This window comes from Monodelphis domestica, chromosome 5 (assembly GCF_027887165.1).
Source record: "Monodelphis domestica isolate mMonDom1 chromosome 5, mMonDom1.pri, whole genome shotgun sequence".
Taxonomy (NCBI): Eukaryota; Metazoa; Chordata; class Mammalia; order Didelphimorphia; family Didelphidae; genus Monodelphis; species Monodelphis domestica.
The window spans coordinates 36883773-36909535 of record NC_077231.1 but is presented as its reverse complement, the minus strand read 5'-3'; the positions used below and the strand labels follow the sequence as shown (position 1 = coordinate 36909535).

The following is a 25763-nucleotide window of genomic DNA, read 5'->3' as shown; positions in this document are numbered from 1 at the left end:
TTTTACATTTTGTGACTCTTTCTAAGTCTTGCTTGGTTTTAAAATCTTTCCCTTCCCAAAGGTCTAACAGATATACTATTCTGTGTTCACCTAATTTACTGCTCACAAGGTAGACCCTGCAAACCAGCACCTTTGCCTGCTCAGAGGTTCCCACTGCTGCTGGGGGCTCAGCCCTCTAGGTTGTGGGGGAGGGGTCCTGGAACCTTCGCTCTGCCTTCCCCTTAGCCCTGAGTATTCTCGGATTCCAGCTTTTGGGGGGGCATACCTTTTGATTTGAGTCCAGAAGGAGGGTTCCCCGCTTCTGTCCTGTTGTTCAGATTGAATTTTGGTGCCCTAGGAGCATTCAGTCTGTATTGGTAAGGAAGGGTCTTCCACGAGGTCTGAACTTTTGGTGCTTGCTAAGCTGCCATCTTGACTCCACCCCCAGTTTTAAAGTCTTTCCCTTCCCCAAGGAATAATTTCTTTTAAAAGCACTTTAGCAACAAAAGCTGCTAGGGCTCAGGTCGCAAGAAATGCTTCCGGCCATCTGGTCAGTTGATCTACTATGACTAGACAAAATTTATAATGTCCGGCCTTTGGCATTGTTATGAAATCTATCTGTAGGTGCTCAAAAGGTGTGTAAGTCAGAGGATGCCCACCGAAAGCTTTGCCACGAAAGGCGTGTTGGTTATGTCTGGCAGGTAGAGCAGTCTGTACACAATTAAGAGGCTATGGTAGTTATACTGGGGGCTATCCATACTCTCTTAACAGAGTCCACGATACCTTGGGTACCAAAGTGACCATTTTTATGAACAGATTGGCAAATTTGGTGATAGAAACTTCTAGGGAGCAGGGGTATTCCTTCAGATGATACCCATACTCCATTAATCTGTTTTGCTTTAAATTTTTGTTTCCATTTTTCCACTTCCTTTTCATTATAGTAAAGTGATAAATTTAAATCATCAGTGGTTGTTAATATTAAAATTAATCCAGGTCCTTCTATGGCTGTTAGCTTTGCAGCAGCATCTGCTCAGTTATTTCCTCTAGAGACAGGGTCAGAGCCACCTGTATGGGCAGAGCAATGAACTACAACTAGGGCTTCAGGCAGTTTGAGAGCAGAAAGAACTTCATTAATAAGTTCTGCATTAGCTATGGATTTTCCAGTTGAGGTTAAAAATCCTCTCTGGAGCCATAGCATCCCGACTGAGTGACAAATGTCAAAAGCATATCTAGAATACATATAAATTGTTGCCTTTTTATGCTTGGCAATTATACAGGCATGTATCAGAGCTATGAGTTCTGCCCCTTGACTGCTAATGTTAGAGGGCAGTGAAGCTGACCACTCAGTGGCAAATTCTGTGACTACAGCAGCTCTAGTGTAGTGCATGCCATCTCTCATAAAAGAAGAACCATCAGTAAATAAGACCAGATCTGAGTTATTTAAGGGAATGCTCAAGAGATCATCTCGAGGCTTTTCTGCCATGGACACTAGTGTTTCACAACTATGTAATCGTTCGCCCGAAGTTGGTAAATCTGGAAGCAAGGTAGCAGGGTTAAGAATTGCACAGTGCTTCAAGGTAATGTTTTCATTGTTTAACAAGGTTATTTCATACCTTGTAATTCACTGATCAGAAAATGCCTGTGTTCTATGTCTTAGCAACAATGCTTCCACCTCATGTGGGCACATAATTGTTAATGGGCATCCCAATATTAGATCAATAGTTTTTGTCACTAGGAAGGCTATAGCAGCTACTCCTCTAAGACATGGTGGTGCTCCTGATGCTACTGTATCCAGTTGGGCAGAATAAAAAGCAATTGGGTGCTGAGAAGGTCCCAAAGTCTGAGTTAAAACACCTGAAGCTACCGCTCTTTGCTCATGTACATACAAAGTAAATAGCTTGTTGTAATCTGGGATGCCTAGAGTGGGTGCTGTAAAGATTAAAATTTAGGGGAGACTGAGGCAGGTAGAAATTAGTTTCTCTCTGCAAGGAGTATTATTTTTTAGAGGTTTATTTAAGATTGAGAACCTTAGAATATACAAGTAAGAAAAGCATGTGTCTAGCCCAGAGAGAGGCCTAGACACAACCACTCACATCTTGCCTGCTAGGTGGAGAGCCGCATGTGCTCCAAAGCAGAAGTAAAAAGAGGCCGAACCTATTCACAACCAGGTTTAAATACTAGCTTATAATTATTGACACACTGTCAGCTAAGAAAATATAGAATACAAAGCTTTCTCACCAAAAATGAGATCCATTTCCTCTTTATAAGTATGAGGAAATGAATTGAACAAGGTAACATTTTTCAATTTTAAAGAATAGTAGTACAAATATGTAGTTATCAATATCCCCAAAATTCTCAATAGCCCAATTAATTACAATAGCAAACAAACACACTATCATATTTCACATAAGTTGCTGTATGGCATTTTTAAAAACCCTATGAATTGATGGATATTTGTCACAAGTTTTTACAATCATAGCAAATCTTTCAACCTTGATAATTAAACATATTTTTAAGCAAAGTAAAATTCATCTTGGGTTAAGAACATCATGAAGAAATATCATTCTGGTGGAATTAAAATAGTGAACTGAAGAGTATAAATGAGAGGTGCTCCTTTTTTGGAGGCTTTTTAGGGGTACAAATGCCCTGAGATTAACTGCCCCAACTTCCATTCACATATTTATAAATGTGGGAAGGTTGGGGGTTATAATTGTATTTCACTTCAGCTAGAATTGGCCTTACACCTCATGTTAGGGGTAGGCAAAAATAACCAGAGATTGTTTTTAAAAATTACAAAAATCATGTCTAGAAAATCCTTAAAATCATTTGAGATATTTAGCACATTAAATTTTCCAAAGGTTGTTATAGCAATTGTAACCAGTTCTGAAGAAGTCATCTATCCTCTATGTGACAATTTAGAAAGGCAAAAATAGAAAATCTATTTAAAAAATTTTTTTTAAATATGGTCTTAATTACAATGATATTTGTTCAATAGTTATAGGGAAAAAGCAACAAAATTTTAAAACTCAGTATTGAATGCAGTAATATATGAACTTAAAATCACAAAGTTATATCTTAAATAAAACAATCAGGAAAATGCAATAGAATACAGAGTTTTTTAAATAAACCATTGGAGTCTGAAATGCCTTAAAATATATAACCTCCAGTCTCTTTAAAGTTCCTTAGGTGTGTTTTTTTTAATTATTAATTATCCATTTAGATGCCTATTGTCAGAAGGCAGAATGGTAAGGGCTAGGAAATGGGGGTTAAGGGATCCATCCAGGGCCCCACAGCTGGGAAGTATCTGAGGCCATATTTTAACCCAGGACTGCATGTCTTTAGGCCTGGCTCTCAGTTTGCTGAGCCACCCATTTGCCCCTTCAAAGTTGAATCTTTGGGCTGAATCTTTCTTCTGGCACGCAGGTGAAATCAATGAAATTACCAGAACAGTCAAAAGGTATCCTTTTAAATAGCCCATTGCTTTTAAGTTCCTGTTTGGAAAAATCTTTTTCTTCTCCTCTCCCTTTTCTCTCTCTCCTCCTATGATCCACCTACTTGGTCAATACCCCCATCCACGTGGAGGCTTAGCCTAAGGGAAAATTACCCATTCTCCTTTCCCTCTTGTCTCTCCCCTCCTACCACTCGCCCACATGGTCAATACCCCAGTTTTGTTACCAGCTGGTTAGAAATGAGTCCTGAGCGATCTGCTCCAAGGATCTGGGTGATGAGTCGGCTGGGGTCGTGCTCATGGGTCTGGGGTGCAGAAACAGGCAGGCAGGGCCGGGAGATCAGGCACCAGGTGAGAGGCCAGGAGCAGGAGCCAGAGCCCGAGCTGCCAGGGTGGGCAGGGCCGGGACCAGGTAAGGACGGAGAGAGGTCAGGATCCGCAGCAGGAAAAACAGGCAGCCAGAATGAAACAGCCAGGAACCAGGTGAGAGGCAAACAGCAAACAAGCAGTCAGGAAGAAGTGGCTGAGCCGGGTGGGGTGGGAAGGGTTCAAGAAAGTCTGAAAGCCGGCAGGAGCTGATCAAGATGGTTTTCTAAAAAAGAATCTTGGAGAAAACGTGGCTTAAAAAATCATTATCTAGGCTAAAAAATGTGAGAAGTTCTCATCCAATCTAGTGGTCGCCAAAACTGTAACAGTTAAAATTTTAGGGGAGACTGAGGCAGGAAGAAATTAGTTTCTCTCTGCAAGGAGTATTATTTTTTAGAGGTTTATTTAAGATTGAGAACCTAAGAATATACAAGTAAGAAAAGCATGTGTCTAGCCCAGAGAGAGGCCTAGACACAACCACTCACATCTTGCCTGCTAGGTGGAGAGCCACGTGTGCTCCAAAGCAGAAGTAAAAAGAGGCCAAACCTATTCACAACCAGGTTTAAATACCCCATCTCGCTCTCAGCCCAGGTGAGAATTCAGTGAGATTAGAGGGCACTCTGGGGAAGTGGAGCAAGGATTTCTGGGGATTGAAGTCCTGGATTCGAGTCAATTTTTACAGGACAGGCAGGATAGCCTTTTTTAGATCTGATAGAGCTGACAGATGTTCTGGTTCTAATTTGAGGGGTTCAGGGACCAAATCCTTTGTTAGTGCTTTTTAAGGGGGTTAGTAATTTCCCCATAGCAAGCATTGTCTACAAAACCCTGTTGCTCCCAAAATTGCTTTCAATTGTTTTGTAATGGTAGGAGTGCTTAAATTTTGAATATTCTCAATTTGCTTGGGAGAAATAAAGCGGGCACCTGCAGTCAGGATGAACCCCAAATATTCTACTTTAGGGAGGCACCACTGAACCTTATCCTACGAGATCTTATGCCCTCTTTTGTGCAGTTCCTAAAGAAGGTGTTTGCTATCTTCCCGACATGTTTCCACATCTGTTGAAGCCAAGAGTAGATCATCTACATACTTGATTAATTTGCTGTTTTTAAATTTTATATTATGTGTATCTTGGCTCAAAATTTGCGCAAATAAGCTTGGGCTGTCTACGAAACCTTGTGGCAGATGACTTCATGTATCTTTGAGCCCTTCCAGGGAAAGGAAAGATATGCCTCGAGTTCTCATGTATGGGTATGGAATAAAAGGCTGAGCACAAGTCTAGTACTGTAAAGTATGTAGCTGTGCTAGGAATAGAAGAAATAATAGTATTGATATTGGAAACTATGGAGCGTCTCTTTATAATGTGATTGTTCACAGCCCTCAAATCCTGCACGAATCTATAAAGGTGTTTGCCATTGGGCCCTCTTTTTGGTTTTTTAACGGGCAGGATGGGCGTGTTGTATTCAGATTTATTATTCCCTGTGCAATTAATGAGTTAATTACTGGGGTAATTCCCTCAATTGCCTCTTTTGAGAGGGGATACTGAGGAATGGAAGGAGGTGGGCTAGATTTAGTTTTTATCTGCACAGGAACAGCCAACTTAAGTAAGCCTACATTGGAAGAAGATGTGGCCCAAAGAGACTCCGGTATATCTTCAGGTATTGCAGAGGTGGGGTGCTCTTTTTCCTCCTGACTCTCTGAGTGAATTACAGGGAGTAAATTTAAAGATTCCTCAGGTACTTCCAATGATAAGGAAACATCTGGGGAGCAAGTTATTGTGACTCTGAGTTTGCATAGAAGGTCCCTCCCCAGCAAATTTAAAGGGGAGTCAGATATCAAAAGGAAGGAATGTTGTACCTCTAGGGGTCCTACAGACACCATTCTAGGGGGAGACACCATTCTAGGGGGGACTCTTTTAACTCTTTGGGGTATTCCTGATACTCCCATTACATTCTCTGAGTCAACAGAATAACATTGTAAATCAGGTGTTCTCTTTAATACAGACCAAGAAGCTCCAGTGTCTAATAGACAATCATAATAGGTGTTACCCACCTTTAAAGTAACATGGGGTTCATTAGTATGGGGGGTAGTGGATAGGGACAATGGGTAGTAGGACATCAGGGTCCATAAAATCAAAGGTTGTATCCTCTGTTTCCTGTACCCCAGCCCCCACACACACACCTTCATTGTGTTTGGGAAGTTCCTTGGGCACCCCCCTGAAAAGTGCCCCCCTGAAGGGCACCCCCCTGAAGGGCATTAGCACCTCAGGTATTTTTTGGATGAGCACCATTTTTTATATATTGTTGTGGAGTTATTTCATTTGAGTTATCATTTTCCTAATATATATTCCTATAGTCATCATTCCTAAAGTTGTGGTTTTCATTGTCATAATTATATTTATTTCTATAATTATTACTTCTGTAGTTGTTATTAAACTGAGTATTCCTTCCTATAAACTTGATAAAAGCTCTACACTGTACCGTATTCTGGCCCTTCTTCCCACAGAAGTGGCAGGTAATGGATTGATAATTAGAGTTCTGGAGAGGGGCAAGTGTCATTGGTTCATTATCATGTCCACTTTATAATTTAGCTATCTTTTACACATCTCATTTCTTTCTTCATTTCCTCCATGTCATCATTATTTTCTTCCTCCTTTTCTTTGTTTCCCTTTAAAACATATATAGCTGTTTTTCGCAATTCTTCAAGGTCCATCTTGGACAATGTGTTCTAAAATAATTCTTAATCGCTTTGCAAGAGTTATTGACAAAGATCCTTCTAAATTGTCTTAAGCTATTCTCTTTAGTTAGGTCCCAATCCAGGTATCTGTCCCCAAACTCGATTATTCTATCCCTGAATCTGGAGGGTGTTTCTTCCTCCTTTTGCTTAATTTTTTCAAGTTCCATCCACTTATCTGTACTGTCTGCACATTCCCTCATTGATGTAAGGATGGCCTCTCTACAACGGTATAGTTGTATATAATCCTCAGGGTTGTTATAGTCCCATTTGGGATCCTGAGATGGCCAATGTGCTGCAGTAAGCCCCCCGGGTTTTGTTGACAAGAGAAATTATTTTATTTTTCTTACATTCAGTTAAAAAGGCCTGTAGCAAGTTCTCAACATCCTTGTAAGATGGATTATACTGAAAAAATATGTCTCCCACCTTTTTTGTTACTAGAAAGGGATCTTGTTCATATGTGGGGATATTTCGTGTAAATTCATTTATTTCTTGGGGAATAAACAGTATCCTGTGTCTTAAAGTCACCACATCCCCATTCCGTCCTATTTCAGGTACTTCTCTTAGAGGAAACAGGCCTCTAATTGAATTTTGTACCTGTGGGTCAGTTTGACTAGGACAAGTTTCTCTAGGAGGATGAGACCTCCTTTGGGCTGGAATTTGGTTTTCTGTAGGAGAAGGAACATGAGAAACTGGGATTGCAGGGGAAGGGTTTTGGGGATTAAATTCAGTCAAAATTTACACTACACAAGAGAAGCAGTCTGTTAACAGAGCTATAGGGAAGGTGTTTTCCATCTCTATTTCAGGGAAGGAAAATTCCTCATTCAAAGGTTCTGAAACAGGTCTGTTTCTGGTAGGGTGAATGTTTGCCAATTAATCCTATAAAAAAAATTTTAAATTTTCTAATTGGGCTTGCATGTTCTCTTGCATTTTATCCTCAATTTTTTTGGCGTTTTTCTGAATTTCAGCTTCAAATGATCTTTTTATGTTAGCATCTCTAAACACAGTGCTGAGGAATATAAAAATGATATTACCTATTAATATAAAAAATTGGAGGTATTCTACATTCCTCAATGTCCCTAATTCTTCAACCACCATATAAGTGTCAAAGAATGTAGTATTCATTTATATATATATAAATTATTTTTCTAACAGTCTTCACAAAACACGTGGGGAGCAGGACAAAGCCAAAACTTTCCACAGGTTTTTTTTTCCCACTCCTAATCTATGGGAGAAACAGCTCTCCCAGCCAGGACCTCAGGGCCCTGTTGCTAAGATTTAAAATAGCTGTGTTCTATCTAACTATCAGAGTCACACAGCTGGGAAGTATCTGAGGTCTGATTTGAACCTAGAACCTTCTGTCTCTAGGCTTGGCTCTCAATCCACTGAGCCATCCAGCTGCCCCTTAAGATTAAAAGGAAGAAAAAGAAAAACTGCTGATTCCAATTTAACTTAAGGAGAACAGAGAAGAGAGAAGTTTTTTTATACTCACTTGTTCTAGCAGCTGTGTCTTTAAGCTGAGTTAGCTGTTAAAAAGGACTGACTGAATGGGGAGAAAATAGAGTAAAAAGGCAAGAAAATTCAGGAAGTTTGTTGAGGGAACTCATTAGACTTTAGTGGTCAGCCACACTGTGATATTGAAATCACTTTAAAAGACTGATATATATTAATTTAAGGTCACCAAGGAATTTAGCTATGTAATTCCTAAATGAAACACTCAAGTCAGCTGCCAACTTTTTTTTATGGTGTTTTAATTACAAACAGGAGGAAGAAAGTATTAGAAGGAGAGAGAGAGAAGGAAAGGGGAGAGAAGGAAAGAGGGTTTAAATACCCACTCTGCTCAGGCTGAGCCAAAGTGGGCTTAAGGCCCTGGATAGCCAAGGCAAGGAAAGAGATCAGTCCTTATCACTCACGTGACCAAACTGGAGAAAAAACAGTCCACTGGCTCCTCCAACTCCAAGCACCAGCCTCCAACTGACTCTAGCCCTCCTCACAGGAAGTTCTGAGACCCCCAGAGGCTGTTCTCTACCTCACTTCCTGTGTCTCACATGTGCCAATGGTGGCTCTAGCTTGACCTAGGACCACCCAGAGGTCTGTCTTTTTTGCACATGTCTGTTGAAGGCCATATTCTCAAATAATTAAATCTTGAGTTTTGCTGCAGCCCTTCCTATTCTTGTTACCCTGAGTAGAGTGGAGATTGTTGTTTCCAAGACCTGATTCTGTTATTCCAAGTATCTCTATTGTTATTGATCAGGAAATAGCTAAATCCCATCTTCTAAAGAATGGTCTGAATAGGGTGGAGTAGTTTTGAAATTCATACCTACAAAAATCCTGTGGGGCCACTGACTAAGGTAAATGCCACTGAGAAGCTTACAGAGAACTACAGTTGTACAAAGTCATCATTCTCATCTCTTGAGCTGTAGTGGTCCAAGTGGCCTCAGGCCAGGGAGAGTGGGACTGTGTTCTTTGCCAGTGCTTCCCTTCTTCCCACTCCCCTCTGTTTCTGTGACTGAGACTAATTGGCAGCAGGCTGTTTCTACCTGGTAAAGAGTTCAGTGTGTCTTCACTGCCCTCCTCAGGGATACTGATCTCTCCCTCACACTGCCACAGTCTGATGGTCAAGGACTTGCAAAGAGGTCCTACTTCCTAAAGGCAGGAAGGAGGGATGTGCATCACTGATTATTCAGGTTGGATGAAGTCCCATAGTGGCAGAGGTCCCAGATGTGACAATAGCCCATACAGAGGACAAGGGGTGGGGAAGTCCAAGATTCAGCTTTCTCAGTCAAGTGGGAGGGGAATACAGATGATTTTGGATCTAGGCCATAATGCAGCACAGAATAGTCGACTGACACTCATTTTTCCACAGTATAAAAAGAAAGGGCAGAGATTTGGGGGCTATTGGCCTTTAAGAAGAGCCACAACCCCCTCCTGGGTATCCAGAGGGCCATTATTCCCTGAGTTGCTTGCAAGCCCACCTGTGTCAAATAAATCCGAAGAACGGGATAAAACCCTGGAAAATCTAAAGTCTCTTTTGCTTGGCCCTGAGAATGCTATGGGGCCCATGTTTTTGGAAGCCTAACAATGAAGATAAAGATGAGGGGAGCCTTTGAAATGCATCTGTGGACAGCCAGACCAAATGACCATAAGGATTCTGGACCTTCAAACCCCTTTATGAAGTCATTCATTATAGCACTTTTTGAAGTTTCAGTTATAACAAGTCATGAAGGTATTAAAGCTGACTCTAATGAGCAAAGTGCTCATGGACCAGATTTATGGATATATTTCTAATGATTTCTGAAGCCTTAAAATGGGATGGGACTTCAAATTTAAGCCTCTATTATCTGCAGTCTGGAAGCTGGCAGACAATTTGTAAAGATCCTCCACTTACCATCTAAATAAGCTGGGACCGGTGGTCTGGGAAGGAGAAGATTTGGTCAGAGTTGGCAAGGACTTTGAGATGAGCTTCTTTCCTGGGCACCCTGCTGTACAATTGTGTTGATATCATTTCTTTATTGTGTATTTGGTTGTCAATATTATGTTATACTCCTGTTGTTTCACTTGTTTGATTGACATCCTGCACACACACACACACACACACACACACACACACACACACACACACACAACCATCTTTGAAGCCTGTAATAAACAGTGCAGCCTGCTCAGCCCGCTCTCTGGCTCTGGAGCACTGACCTGCTGGCACCACTAAAGTTTTGTCTTTGTGTTCCTTGTCTCTCTGCTCCTTCTATGGCTCACTCTCTCTAATTCTTCATCTTCATCCATTACTTTCCAGTCTTCAGCTTCCCTCCGCAGGCGACTCAAACCCACACAAGAAATCTAGGTAGAGCTGGACTCTACAGACGGCACTTCTGACAGGCTTAATATGGCACCAGGAGCCTCTCGTTAAATCTATGGGATCCATCCAAGACCGTGTTTGCTCAGATCCCTTAGTTAGCAGCAGTCTCTGTGAACGGGTTGCAGCTCTGCCAGAGACCAAAGATCCATTCCAAATCTAGAGCCCTGTTTTCTCTTGAATGAACCTGGAAAGTTGTCCCAGTAGGCTGAGCTGCTGATGTTGAGATGAGGGACAGAGCTGAAGTCTTTACATACATAATTCCTAGTCAGTAGCCATGGGCTTGGCCTGCTGCTTAAGCTGAAGATAAAAGGGCTGAACACCAAAGGCACTCCTCTTTGGGGTGAGGAAGTGGTGTGTATGCCAATGCCTAAGTAGCTAAATGGGGAGCTCAGTGGATTGAGAGCCAGGCCTGGAGATGAGAGGTCTTGGGTTCAAATTGGCCTCAGACACATCTTAACTGTGTTGACTTTGGGCAAGTCACTTAATTCTAAATGTCTAGCCCTTGGAATGGACACTTAGTAGTGATTCTAAGACAGAAGGTAAGGGTTTTATTTTTTAAAAACCAACGCTAAATAGAGGAGTTTATGGTTTATCCTCAGATATTAGGAGCCAGTGGAGTTGAGTAAGGGAGCAGCATTGCCAAACCCGCTTAAGGAAAATTTTGGCTGGACTTGAGTGAAGAGAGTTGAGACAAGGAGAACGACTGAAGCTGTTGCATTAGAAGTGATGAGGGCCTCACTATGGTGGTAGCTGGGTGAGTGGGAAGGGCTAGAAAGAGAGGGGAAAGGAGATGGAAATGGCAAGATTCACCAAAAGATTGGATACCTGGGACAAGGAAGAGAAAGGATAATGCTGAGGCTCCAAACCAGGGACCAGCTCAAGTTGGGGGATCTCAAAGGACTAATCTTCCATTTTGTTTCTACTCTTCCACTTTGAATCTGACCTTACCTGACCAGCTGCCAGCTGTGGGAGGGTGTACGGTCTGTCTGCAGACAAGCGAGATGCTATAACCCTTGCTAAAAACCCACACATGGGCATTAGTTGCCCTGATGAAACCCCTGCTCTGATGACTTGAATGCAGCTCCATCTAGTGGGTAGATGAGCTATTTTACTCCCTCACTGATGAATTTGCCTTTTTGTGCAGGAGCAAAAGAGAAGACAGAAATCTGGGGTGGGTTATAAATGCTGCTCTAAGGCACCTGGGACACCCAGTAGTGCCCTAGCTCAATTCACTACTCATACTAGGGTGCTTGCCTTCATTTGGGCTTCCTCTCTAAATTCACCAGTGTTTCCTCTTCTTTGCCCTCCCTTTCTCTTGTCCTACGACCCCTCATCATGATAAGGTTTTCTTTAAGGAGACAGTTAATCTGACCATCTCTTTGGCTCTAGTTTTTTTTTTGTTGTTGTTTTTGTTTTTTTTTAAACCCTTACCTTCCATCTTGAAGTCAATACTGTGTATTGGCTCCAAGGCAGAAGAGTGGTAAGGGCTAGGCAATGGGGGGTGGGGAGGTAAGTGACTTGCTCAAGGTCACACAGCTGGGAAGTGTCTGAGGCCAGATTTAAACCTAAGACCTCCCGTCTCTAGGGCTAGCTCTCAATCCACTGAGCTACCCAGCTGCCCCCTGGCTCTAGTTTTTGTTCTTCAGTCACATCTGACTCTCAGTGATCCTAGTTGGGGTTTTCTTGGCAAAGATATTGGAGTGGTTTGCCATTTCTTTCTCCAGTTCATTTTGGAGATGAGGCAAACAGTATGAGTCGGAGGTAAAATTTGAATTCAGGCTTCCTGACTTCTTAATGCTTTATCCACTGCCCCGTGACACCGAGCTGACACTGAATGCATGAGAAGCCCTGCAGACCTTATGCTGTTGGGTGTACAGCCAGCTGAAGGGGCTTTAATACTGCCACAAGGAGGATAGTGATCAAGAGTAGGGAAGCAGGGGAGCTGACCCCTGGCCCTGCCACAGCCTCCATTCCCTACCAGTGGACTTGGGAGTAGCTTTGGGAGAAGACGGTAAAACGGCTGCATTGGATTGTTGTCCAGCACCAACACTACTACAGCTGCTCCAACCAGGAGTGAGGTCTTGGTCAGGACTATAGCTGGACAAGAAGTAGGAGGCAGAATGACTGCAGGGCTTCCTGTCTCGCAAGAATGAAGATGCTCCTACCTAGCTCTCCATCCCTAACTTCACTTTAGTTCTCCCAGGGAGCCCATCATCCCCAATCTTCACTTCTGGGGCAATCCGTTCACTTTTCATCTTTTCCACTTTCAAAGGCAGCTAATTTATCTGCCACAGTGTTCATTGTGCATGCAGCCTTGGAGGACTAAATGCAGAAGAAAGGAAGGCCACAGCCAGCCAGGGACACGGAGGGAGAGAAATGGACTCACAAAAACGAATTTATGGATATACACCCATACACACATAAAGCCCTTGCTCACCAAGAGAAAAGAAGAACAAAGAGAATCTGAACCATACCCCCTAGAGCACAAGCCAGCAGTTTTCTGGTGGGAAGAGATTTGGTAAGGGGTGGGGGGGAGTGAGCCTTGTCCAAAGCCGCTTTCCTTCCCATTGCCTCTCCCTTGGCAAGTCCTGAGCACACCCTCCAGAGCTGGCTGAGCTGAGGGTGGTGACTAAAAAGAAAATCATACCTGAAGGGAGCTGCAGGGCTAAACTGAAGGATGTTGTGGCTGGTTCTCCTTAGCCCAAATCTCTCTGTCTCTGTTGCCCGCCCCCTAGCCTCACCTCCCACCCCAATCCAGGGCTAAGTGGACAAATCTGCTTCTCCCACCATCGCCAAGTGAGAAGTACTCAGCCAAGCCCTGAGCCAGAAGGGGAATGTACTGGTGGGCTTGAGTAGGAAGATAATATAGCCCCTTCCTACACAAGTCCACTGAGGCTCAGAAGTCAGGCCAGTGGGAGGAGCTGCCTGGTTGGGCCATAAATTCTCTGTGTCTCTCTCCCTCCATATATATGCAGATATGCATAATTTAGCTTTTTTTAAAAGTGGTATCCTGGGAATACTACCCAAAATATGACTCATCTCCCTTAAAAGATTAATGACCCTAGAACTAAAAAGCTGGCACAGTAATCGAGACATGGAATAAAGGACAAAATTAGGAAGATGACAATAAAAATGAGTTAAAGAAAATAAATGAATCTGAGAGGTATTCAAAGGAAAAATGACCAGGACTTAATGAGAGCCTGAATTTTTGTAGAAATCCAGAATCAAAAGGGATCTCAGAGGCCATCCAGTCTGAGGCTGACGTCACGTCAAAGGTCAGCCAGTTATGGTCATCCATAACAAGTAGGACTCTCCTCCATACTGTTTGTCAATTCAGATAACATTTGTGCAGTATTTAGCACAGAGCCTGGTTTGTAATGGGTGTCTAATAAAGGCTTGTTCCCCTTGTCAGAAGGCAGAAGTCCAAGATGACTTTATTCCCCTTAGAAGACTGGATGAGATGTCATAGACAGAAAAAGGGTGAAAGGGAAGCATGACAATTTTCTGGCCTTGCCCTATTTGTGCTGCATATGAAGAGATGTCCTAGATACAACTGAAAACAAAAATTAGAAGTTGGAGCTAGACATGGGATTTTGGGAGTGCACACATGTGAGTGGAAATGGATGGACTTTAAGCTCAAAGGAGTGGTATTATCAGGGTATGGATGTCTCATGCTCTCTTGAACCTTTCCTAGATTCATTATCTCTCGCCTAGATTACTATAGCATTCTCCTGATTGGTTTCCTACTTCAAATCTCTCCCCACACTGCTGCTAAAATGATTTTGCTTAGATATGACCATGTCATTCCCCTGCTCATTCAATTCCAGTGGCTCCCTGTAACCTGTAGGGCAAAAAAGAAATTCCTTTGTTTAGCTTTGAAACTAGGTGGCAAAGTATGGCACAGTAAGAAATCCACTTTCTGAGTTCAAGTCTGGTGTCAGACCCTTACTAGCTATGTGACCCTGGGCAAGTCACTTAACCCTGCTTGCCTCAGTTTCCTCATCTATACAGTGAGCTAGAGAAGGAAATGTTAAATCACTCCAGTAGCTTTGGCAAAAAAAACCCAAAATGAAGAGTTGGATACAACTAAAGAATAACTGCTTAGCTTTTTAAACACTTCACAATCTGTCCCCAAAACTCTTTCTAGCTCCACTGGACATTACTCCCTTGCCCCTTCAGTTTGATCCAGCAAAACTAGTCATCCATTCCCTCTCTGTGCTTTTGTATGTCTATCCCTCATGCCTGAAGTCAACCCCTTCTTCCTCCCTACCTTATAAAATCCTTCTTTTTCTTCTAGATGAAGGAGCTCAAGCACCACCTTCTAAGTGATGCCTTTCCTAATCCATAGAAGCCAGTACCTTCACTCCCCCAATGGTCTTGTCCTTTATTCCCTCACATTTATTCCGGATAGAGTTATAGATGCACATCTCCCTCACTTGCTCACTAGAAGGTAAATGCCATCAAAGTAGAGATTGTTTCCCTCTTTGTTTTTGTTCCCCCAGCACTTGGCACAGTAGCGGGTACAGAGTTTGCATTTCATAAATGCCTGTTGACTGTTGGATTTCCTGAGGCACAAGGCCTTTCATCTAGGGCTCAAAAAAGGTCAGAACCCACTTTATATACCACACCCATCTCAGCAGCCCCCAAGGTCAAATGTCCCCTTTGCTAGGGGTTACTTCCCTCCCCCAGGCAGTTGTGCCTACCTGATAGAGCAGAGAATTGATGGGAAGACAAGGTGGTGGTTAAGAATGTTCCATCTTCTTCACCCCCAAAGCTCAAGTCTCTCCCCATTTTTGTGCTGGTAGTGGGCTCTGTCCAAGGAGGAATGGACCAAGTAGTAGCCTAGCTCTTTGAAGTCTTTCTTGAGGTAATTAACAATCTGGTTTCTCCCTTCCTAATCTGGATGAATTTCCATTCCTGGTGTCTGAGGTCCCACCTGAGTTAACTGAGAGGCACAGAACCAGGCATCCCTATGGCTGCCATACCCAGCACTGTGACGAGAAGAGAAGTGCTATTTCTTGCCTCCCTCCTCACAGTATGGCTACCTCAGGAAAAAGCTGAGCCTGGGATGCTAGCTCCTTCTCCCTCAACTCTGCAGTCATGGAAGGTTTGGGGGAAAGGGACAAAAGGATTCAGGATGCCTCTCTCCCTTTCCATTTCCCTAGCAACAGAACCAGTCCCATAGTAGAGAGATGTCCATAGCAGCTGTACAGGGAGAGACTAATGCAGGAAAAGGGGGAGGGGGTGGGGACTTGGTGGGAGGGAGAGGGAGCAAGGGATGGAGGGCTGAGCAGAGCTGGGCGTTGGCCTGATCTCCAGGAAATGCAAAGAGCAGAGAGCAATCAGAAGCATCTCACTGTAGCTGGCTGACTTTGGACCATTGAGCCTTGGGATGCTGACCTCTCAGTGAACAAAGTCTATCATAAAACACACACAGAATGGAGAAAGGCCAGGGAGTGATTGGGATGTTTGAAAACCATGTACTTGGGAAAACATCAATCCAAAACCAAAGCTCACTCCTCCCTAAAAGGTTTGGCATTGAGGCCTCCTGGGCAGCCTCATTTGGTGGCATTGCCACAGAGAGTTTAGAGAGGATCTATTCCCAATGGAGGGTGGGGGGAGAGTCATGCCATTTTAGGGGCAGAGCCAGGACTGAGATCTCGGTCTTTGTTTCTTCTGTAGATACAGTACAGCTTGGTATTTAAAGTTGGAAAATCCAAGTTTGAATCCCGACTCCTCCCTCTCCTGGGTGACTCTGGTCCCATTTCTTCTATGTATAAAATGGAGAGAAGACTTTTTTACTGCCTCCTCCTCAGGTCCACTGGTGTAGTGAATACAGCACTGGACCTAGACCTAAATTCAAATCCTGCCTCAGACACTAGCTGTGACACTAGCAAGTCCCTTAACCTTTATTAACTGTTACATCATTTGTAAAATGTGCATAATATGTGGCTGGTACATGATAAAACATATATATGTATATATAAATGTTTTCTTCTGTCTTGTAGGAAAAGCACCATCTAAATTTGAGCTGATTTTATTTCTTTTTCTGTCCCATAATGCTCTTCTTGTTGGACTTAGTTTCTCAGGATTAGAGCTTTAGCAGGAAGGGACCCTAGAAGTCATTGAAACTAATCTGCTCATTTTGGGGGTGAGTAAACTCGGGCCCAGAATGGGGAAGGGACTTGGCTGAGGTCATACAGATGAGAAACAAATTCTGGATTCAAACCCAGGTCCTCTTCTTTAAAGCCAGCCCTCTTTCCCCTGTGTCATAATTATCCATCTGGGGACTTAGCCAGGTCCTTCTCTATTGTGAATGTATTACAAGTATATAAAATGGTCTTGTGGATTCGTGTAGGGATGGATCCTAGAGACATGCAGGGGGTCCCCAAAATCTCTGGGTAGCTCTTAGAGCTTCTGACTGCACCAAGACTTGGGGGATTCCTCCTGTGTGTGGTGTCTCCCTGTCAGCTCAGTCTTGCTCAGTCCCTCCTCTTTCCTGATCTCTGTCTCTGCCCATTTTCTCCCTGTCCAGTTTAGCCTCTTCCTATTGACTGCTCAAGACTGAAAATCAATCTCAACCTCTCTATCTCTTGATGAATGTTGGCAGGAGCTGCCTGCTCCCCTCCGGTTGGGAAGACAGCTGAGCAAGCCTTCCCCTCCCACCTCCCTCCACCCCTTCCCATCCCCGGAATCTCCTCCCATTCCAGTAAAGCCTGCACTCGCTGGCTCAGGGGGCTCAAGAGCAGAGGAGGGAGAGCCTTGGACAGCCTGACAAGAGCCCAATGAGCCCCTGGCTGACCAAAGGCAGCCCAAACCTTCCCTCCCCTCCCTCAGGAGTTTATGGGAATAGGGGCTCAGCTCCTGGGGCTAGACCCATAGAAAAGCAGTGACACAGACCAGGTGCAGCGGCTCTGCGGGGTCTGTGTCTTTAAGGCCCAGAGAGCTGGCTAGCAGCTATGACCAGGCCAGTCTAGTACCCGCAGTGGGAACTGGAGGGGGGGGGCTGGAGGGGTTTTATCCATTAGCAGTGGAGCTGGCGCCAGGCAGCAGGCTTTGACAGGGCCCTGGGGAGCCAGGAGACACCTGCCTGCCCCTCCCCCCACTTCTAATGACTTTACACATAGACACCGAATAGTAAAGGAGAGCTGGGGACCCTTGCACCTCACTCGGACTTAACTTGGACTGCAGAGGGGGAGGAAGGGGCCACCTAGAGCCGAGGTGTCCTGTTGGGGGGGGGGCGGCAGCAGCCCCTCCCATCTTTATTTCAGTGCCAGACACCTGTACAACATTTCAGGCTCATCCACCCACATGCCTTTTCCTTGAGGGCACACAACACAGTGCTGGGCACAGAGGAGCTGCTCAATGCATACTGAGTGGACCACTTTCACCATGAGAAACCCAGAACAAGTGGCTGAAGCTGCTTCTCCCACCAGCCCCGAGGGATAAGGCAAGCTGTGGGCCAGAAGCTGAAAGGAGACAGAGAAGCCCCCTGGCCACACAGCCTCAGCAGTCAGGCTAGTGGGAGGAGCTGCCCCCCCCCCCCCAGCCCAGCGCGGCTATAAAGCAGCCTCTGGATCCCTCTGCATCTCCTCCCCACCCCCCAGGCCTCTCTGGCTCTGCAGTCTTTCCCTGGCTGCCTGCGTGGACCCAGAGTGCTCAGCCATCATGAGCCACTTGTCAGGCCTTCGGACCAGCTCCACTTCCACCTCCTACCGCCGCACCTTTGGGGCACCAGCCTCCCTGTCCCCCGGCTCCTTCTCCTACTCGTCAGGTTCCCGCTTTTCCAGCCGCCTGCTCACCTCCCCATCCCCTGGCTCCTCGGTCCGGCTGGGGAGCTTCCGGGGCCCTCGGGCCGGGGTAGGTGCCCTGCGCCTACCCTCAGAACGCCTTGATTTCTCCCTGGCCGAGGCCCTGAACCAGGAGTTCCTCGCCACCAGAAGTAACGAAAAGCAGGAGCTTCAGGAGCTCAATGACCGCTTTGCCAGCTTCATTGAGAAGGTTCGGTTCCTGGAGCAGCAGAACGCAGCCCTGCGGGGGGAGCTGAGTCAGGTCCGAGGCCAGGAGCCGGCCCGGGCCGACCAGCTGTGCCAGCAGGAGCTTCGGGAGCTTCGGAGGGAGCTGGAGCTGTTGGGCCGAGATCGTGACCGAGTGCAGGTGGAGAGGGATGGGCTGGCAGAGGATCTGGCTGCTCTCAAGCAAAGGTCAGGGAAGAAGAGGGGCCCAGGAGCAGGCCAGGTGGGGAGGGAGAGGGGCTGGGAGTTAGGTGGCTTGGTCCTCTCTGCCACCGCCCTTAGTCCCCCTTTTCAGACGCTGGAGCTGGGAGGGGGAGCGCTCACCCCACCCCCGAGCTACCCCACCTGCACACTCAACCTTCCCTTGCCAGGTCTCCTAGGGCCATTCCTATTCTTTCTGTGCTTCAACCGCTCCTCCCTGCTCCTCCAGCCCTTCACAGACCCTTGAGCGGAACACTCCCATTTCCTCTAACTTTATGCTCCCGGGATCAGAACCCCAAGGCACTCCTGAGGGCCCGTAGCCTGGGGAATGGAGGGGAGGGTGTGTCTGTCTGTCCCTGGGATGCTTCCTCACTATTGTACTGGCCAGGCTGGAAGAGGAGATACACAAACGAGAGGACGCAGAGAATAACCTGGTGCTCTTCCGGAAGGTAGGTAGGGCGTGGCCCCAGGGCGGAGCCTCCAAGCCCATCTGAAATGCCCCAAGATGCTGGCATCACTGTGGGCACCTCTCCTCCTGGCCATTAGAAACGCCCCCCCCCAAAGAGGCAGGGGCTTCTGGGGATGGGGGGGGCGGATCTCTGAGGCAGTATGGGCTCCATCATACCGTTACTGGGTGTGACCGAGCCACTGCCCTGCCCCTGCCCCTGCCCCGCCCAGGATGTGGACGATGCGACCCTGTCCCGCCTGGAGCTGGAAAGGAAGATTGAGTCCTTGATGGATGAGATAGAATTCCTCAAGAAACTCCATGAGGAGGTACAGGGGCCAAGGAGAATGGGGGAAAGGAGAGAGAAGGTTCCCAGCGGGGGTGGGGCAGAAGGGGTCTAGTAGGCGGGAGGGGCCCTTCGGGGAGAAGCGCTCACTCACGCCCATGCACCCCCTGGTGGTGAACAGTAGAACCGCACCCCTGCAAGCCGGAGAGGCAAGGGCAGTTCTGTGCTGTTGGCGCCAGCTCTCCACTACCATGCCTGTGGCATGGGAGGGAAAGGACACAGAGCTGGACCTGCCTACCGTCTGGCGCTCGGGGCTTCCCTGTCTCACGTGGGTGTGGTCGTGGGGGGCAGGAGCTGAGGGACCTGCAGGTGAACCTGGAGAGCCAGCAAGTGCAGGTGGAGGTGGAGGCCACGGTGAAGCCGGAGCTGACAGCGGCGCTCCGAGATATCAGAACCCAGTACGAGAGCATAGCCGTGAAGAACCTGCAGGAGGCAGAAGAATGGTACAAGTCCAAGGTATGAGGCGAAGAGGACCCCGGGATGAGATGGGGGGGGGGGGATGGGGGGACGCGACAGTCTGAATCCTCACTGTGGCTTCTGCGCTCCCAACCCAGTACGCAGACCTGTCCGACGCGGCCAACAGGAACCACGAGGCCCTTCGGCAGGCCAAGCAAGAGATGAACGAGTCCCGGAGGCAGATCCAGAGTCTGACCTGCGAAGTGGACGGCCTACGGGGGACGGTAAGTGCCATTTCGAGGCTGGGGTTCCAGGGGGTTACCTAAACTTGGGCAGCGAGAGACAGCAGCCTACCGGGGAATAAGGAGCGGCTCTCCTGTACTCGGTAGAATGAGGCACTGCTGCGCCAACTTCGAGAGCTCGAGGAGCAGTTTGCCCTGGAGGCGGGGGGTTATCAAGCTGGGGCTGCCCGGCTAGAAGAAGAGCTCCGGCAGCTGAAGGAGGAGATGGCCCGCCACCTTCGCGAGTACCAGGAGCTGCTCAATGTCAAGATGGCCCTGGACATTGAGATCGCCACCTACAGGAAGCTGCTGGAGGGCGAGGAGAGCAGGTGGGAGCAGTGAGGGGCTAGGTGGGGACAGACAGGCAAGGGAGGAGGAAGCAGCTAGGTATTAGTGAAGATGGGAGGGAAGGGAGGATGGGAAAAAGGAAGGAAAGATAGAAGAGAAGATGAGAGGTTTGCTGAAGGACTAAAGAAGGAAGGGAAGGTATTTGGAGACTAGGCAGCCAGAGGAATGCTCTATCCCCAACCTCAATCTTTCCCCAGGATCTCTGTGCCCATCCACTCCTTTGCCTCCTTCAGCATGAAAACATCTGGTGAGTCTGACAGACACACATACATACACTGCCTTCTCCAGGCTCACCTCTATATACCTTCATTTTCCTACCCCAGCAGGTTATAGAATTCATAAGGGACCTTACATAATTGGACAGAAATTCCTCATGGAAGGGAAGTGATTTGCCCAAGATAACAAGGAATACCATCAAGATTCAAATCCAGTTGCTAACCTCAAATCTGAGTCTCCTCTAATTTTTCCAAGGAAACTGAGGCTGAAAGAGATTAAGTGACTTCCTCAGCCTAGTTACCTAGCCAGAAACAAAGCTATGATTCAAACCTGGTTCTCTCAGGACCAAGTTGTGCTCTTTCCACTGTAGCACATTAACTTTCCTCAGTCTCCTAACTTGCAAAACAGGGATAACTATATCTGCACTCTCTACCTCAGTCTTGGGTGGATCAAATGAGAATGTTTGTAAAGTACCTTATAAACCTAAAAATGCTGTGAAAATATAAATTATTATCATTTCCTTTTCCCGTCCCTTCCCCCTCCCCATCACCCAATACTCTGCCCTTTTAAGTGCCTGAGCCTGAACTTTCCTCAGACACCCACAGCCGAAAGATGGTTTTAATCAAGACCATAGAAACTAGGGATGGAGAGGTGAGTTGAGAGGGCTGTCAGGTCCTCAGTTTTATTAGCCTTTATTTCTGTGAATCACAACAACAGGGAGGTGGGGTGGTAGAGATATGGAGTAAAAGCTATTGTTCAATGGGGGGGGGGAGGGGTAAACCCCAGGCTGTAGGATATGGGTGGTAGAGGGAACTAATAGGCCCCCAAATCCCACTAAGCCTATTCTTCCCAGCAGGTGGTGACAGAGTCTCATAAGGAACAGAGGAGTGAAATAGATAAATCTTCTACTCACAGCTATTAAGCATTCAATGAATCCAAGATGCCTACTACCCTTTCCCCCAACTTCCAAATCAGGGGTCTCAACTGGCCCCTTCACCCTGCATGGTGCTTGGGGCCTAGTTCCCACCAAACCCCAAATCCCAAGTAATGTAATGACCCAAATCTGGGCCATCCCTTTAGCTGGTGCTGTGGACGCATCCTCCAATCTTCCTGGCATTCATCAAGCAGCCTCTTCTTCCCACAACATGGTTGTGGCCTCTTCTGGTCCTTTGGCATATCTGTGGCCTAGCATCCAACCTAACTGCAACCCCTACCCACAATGGGTGAGCCCATTGACCTAAAGATGACTTCACGGAGTCTACAACCTGGGAGTATATCAGTCCAGGATCCCTTCCCTTTTCTCTGCTAAATTCCTGCATTTTGCTTTTATCCAAAATAAAACAAAGGTCCAGTCAAAAGAAACTCTTAGCAGAGCCTGATGTGGAATGGGGTGGTGGGAGAGGGCTTTCTGTTCTCTGGTTATGCTACTACCACGCTGCAGAGGGAGTGTGGCTCTTCAACCCAGGGAGCCTGACACCATTCTGGGGTCACCTCCAGGCTAGATAACACCATTAGGGGGTCATAAGATTAACATTTAAAGTGGTCAGACCACAACTGCCCTGTCACTGCCACCACCACCACCACTGGTCAAGGGGAGGAATGCCACAAAAGAACCCTGTGCCAGGAACAACAAAAGGTCATCTGTTGCAATGCCTTCCATGATGTCTAGCCTCAGCAGCATTATGTTCCTATCATCCATGTGTTTCCTTGTGGAGGCTTTTGCAATTGCAAATGCCCATGTTTCTTTGTGAATGTCAACAGGGCAACACAGGAGGCACTGGTAAACAGATTTTTTTCCCCTCAATATTAGAAGCCAAGATCCTCCTACCACCAACCCCAATCTAGGTCAGGTCAATCATATATAGAATCCAAAGAAAAATATGTAACACCTTAAAGCTAAAGTTCTATAATCCTTCCTCTAGAAGAAAGCCCCAAAGCTATTTCACAAAGCAGAATGTCAAGTTAGTTAGCAAGAAAAATTCTTTGGTATCCAGACAGTTCTCCCTTTACCTAAATGGGCATTCTTCAGACTTCTGACTAACTTGAATTTGTCTGTGGACCTGGGGAAGGGAGAGAAGGAGGGAGGCAGAAAGGGGGCTGTCCCCTCCTGGAAAGAGGGGGTTGGCACACCATTGAAGAACAGATGGGGGTTGGGGGTAGAGAAGGGAAAGAGGGAGAGGAACACTGGGGCACTAGGGCCTACCCAAAGGGGAGGGTGCAGACACTTGGGGCTGGACAAGGGAGGATGGATGACAGGCAGGAACATGTGGGGACAGGATACTAGGCAATGGTTGGAGTGGAGGAAAGATCTCTGTTCTGGATGCAGGAGCCAGTCAGGTGGGACAGCTAAAGTAGAAGAGGTCTCTCTGGGTATCCATTTTTCTGCTTTCATGGGACTTTTTTGAGTTTTTTTCTGGGGGGAACAGAAAGTTAACATAGATGTTTGAGGGGAATTTTACATTTAGTCAAATTTTTCTCATGTGAATTTAAGTGAAAACTTCTGTTCTTTGTTTTCTACTTACCTGTGAAATCTCACTATTGTTTAGGTTAGGAAGATCTCTCCCCCTTTCCTAAATTGTGGCATTGCTAGCTCAGCCTAAGGGAAATTTTTTTTTTGTAGTATCCTAGTTCTTGTAGATAACAATTTGCATCATGGGGAGACAGAAGTATGTATCCCATTCCCATTTAGCCATTCACTGCCATAGGATACTTGGGAACTAGATAAATTGGGACCTCTTTTGTATGGACAAAAATGGGACCCTTTTTGTATAATACAGAAACATTTATGAGTCATTTTGGGAAAGGTTGGATGCTCACTCTACCTACCCCATCAGCAGATCTGAGTTAACAGAACTCTGCTGCCTCAGAAAGCAGAGCATAGCCATTCTTCAACACCCCTTCCCCACCAGCACCTTGGAAAGCCCCTTCCCTTCTCCCAATCCCCCCCCCCCCCAACCTGATCTGAAATGACAAGCTCTTACAGTCTTGGGATAGTTGATGGAGAGCCAACTCAGGACACAGACCAGAGAAGGATCTCATTCCTATCAATCCTGAGACCTCTCCTGGCTGCAAAGAACATCTTTCAATATATCTCTAAGATCTATACGTTTTTACAAATGAGACCTGTGTCTTTCTCCTCTCATGGTGGTTAGTTTATTTAAAACCATTCACTTAAAGGGAAATTGCCAATAAATGTAAAAAGTAACTTGACTAGAAGAATCTAATCAATCTTCTTCAGTTACTTTCTATTGACCCTAAAGGTGACCTTGACTCATGTGAGAAAAGGGTTGGACACCAAAATAAACCTCTGATCTTTGCTATAAACTCAGAGCCTTGGTACCCATCCCTTTTCTCTAAGCAGGGTAACTCATCTCTTGGACAGTTCAACTTATTTTTCCCACTCTGAATGGACAGTTCAGTGCTTCTTATCCTCAGCATCTAACCTCTTCATTCCTTTCCTCCTTCACTGTTCTCACAGTAACTCATCTTCTAGCAAGATTTAATCAACTCTGAAACTCACTCCTCCTGAGTATTCCCAGGCCTTGGAACCTCAACCTCCCTCTGACTGGAAAGGCCTGAGGGTAGATATAGAGTTCCCCTCAAATTCCCCATTTAAGGAAGAATCCCAGTGTGAGGACTTCATTATCCCCCTTTTCAGCTTCTTTTTGTTTGTCCCCCCCCCCCCAAATTGTGAGTTCCTTGAGAGCGCAGATGGTCTTTCATCTTTCTTTGGATCCCCAATGCCCTTTGCAGGCACTGAATAGATTTTGATTGACTGATTCTCCAAGGAAGAGCCAGTCTTTCTGCAGAGCTGACCATATGGACCACCCTCACCTGCCTTTTCCCCTGAAACTCTCAACCTTTTTCTCCCTGAGGTTATAAAGCTCGGAAATTATCCCAGGTTTTTCAGACAGCAAGCTCAACCAATGGAACCACCACTCATTTATTCATTCAACAAATGTGAGTGCACATTATGTATCTAGATAGGTGCTACTGGGTGATGTGTGGGACAATTTTACAAGGAATATGATTCTTAATTTCACAAGAGTCTAGTAGTGGAAATAAAACGGAGAGAAATAGCTATTTGTATTAAATACCATGAATGTTGGTATCTTTTGGCAAAGTGGAGAAAGTGCCAGGCCTGAAGTCAGGAAGACCTGAATTCAAATCTGACCTGACACAGAATTGCAGTGGGATCTTGGGCAATTCACTTAACCCTGTTTGTCTCTGTTTCTTCATCTGTAAAATGAGCTGCAGAAGCAAATGGCAAACCATTTCGGTTCTTTGCCAAAGAAACACCAAATGGAGTCAAAGAGTAGGCTCAACTGAACAAAATCCAGAAGGTATTCAGGACAATACAGCTCTGCCCCAGAGAGGATTAAAGCAGTCTTACAAATTCTTTTTCCCTTTGTGGAAAACTGCGGGGTGGGAAACAGCATTGCAAATACAATCACTATAGTTCTAATTCAAAATAGTATGTGGTGAGTATAAGAAGTTTGAACAAGCTGGGAACCCCAGAAAAGGCCAAGTTAAAGAGGTAAGTTAGGATTTTAATGGGAAGTGATAGGGGACAGGATAAAACGAGTTCTGGAAGGAGAAAGCTGATGGGAGGTCGGGTTAACTTTATATCCATGCTCACATCCCTAAAAACCGGCACGGGGCTGGCACAAGATGGTACCATTACTATTTCCCATTGAGGAAATTGGGGGTTTCCTTAAGGGAACTCCCTTAAGGAGTTAAGTAGCGGAGGCAAAGTAAGCCCAAGTATTTGTACAGACTCTTCTACCGCATCATGAAACTTCTCAATGACACAGATACAACATGGACTTTATTCAGTAAACAATAGGGAGCCATTGGATACTTCGGGGCAGGATTGGGACCAATTAGGGTGGTGCACACATGCCCGCGACCCCCAAAGGGCTCTCACTCACCCATTCCTCATTCTCTACTCAGCCCAGAAACCCGCCGGGGACATTTCAAAATGGCTCCAGAGATGATGACGTCAGCGAAGCCTGTAGTCACGCGGTCCGGTTTAGGTCGAACCTTGGCACATCACCCGCATCCCGGCCGCGGGATCTCGAGGGACTTACCCCTACCTCCTTCTTCCCACCGCGACGCCCTGCCCAGGCAGCTCCTTC

The 25763-nt window shown here is 46.0% G+C and overlaps 1 protein-coding gene and 1 long non-coding RNA gene across 3 annotated transcripts; one reads left to right on the top strand and one right to left on the bottom strand.

Annotated features, from left to right (window-relative positions):
• Window positions 1–17601: 17601 nt before the first annotated feature.
• On the bottom strand, window positions 17602–25694 carry LOC107650036 (uncharacterized). The gene is made up of 2 exons (XR_001624651.2): window positions 25557–25694; window positions 17602–19807 (listed from the first exon to the last, which is right to left on the bottom strand). It is a non-coding gene; the product is annotated as an uncharacterized LOC107650036 (long non-coding RNA).
• PRPH (peripherin) lies at window positions 18046–21987 on the top strand. 2 transcript variants are annotated; one of them, XM_001373874.5, is made up of 9 exons: window positions 18046–18581; window positions 18982–19042; window positions 19272–19367; window positions 19676–19840; window positions 19939–20064; window positions 20170–20390; window positions 20607–20656; window positions 21197–21276; window positions 21482–21987. In XM_001373874.5, exons 1-9 carry the CDS (start codon window positions 18046–18048, stop codon window positions 21545–21547), a joined length of 1401 nt encoding a protein of 466 aa, XP_001373911.2. In that variant the 3' UTR covers window positions 21548–21987. The 2 variants fall into 2 exon arrangements, with proteins under 2 accessions (XP_001373911.2, XP_007502957.1); XM_007502895.3 differs by having other exon boundaries at window positions 21479–21987.
• Window positions 25695–25763: the final 69 nt, after the last annotated feature.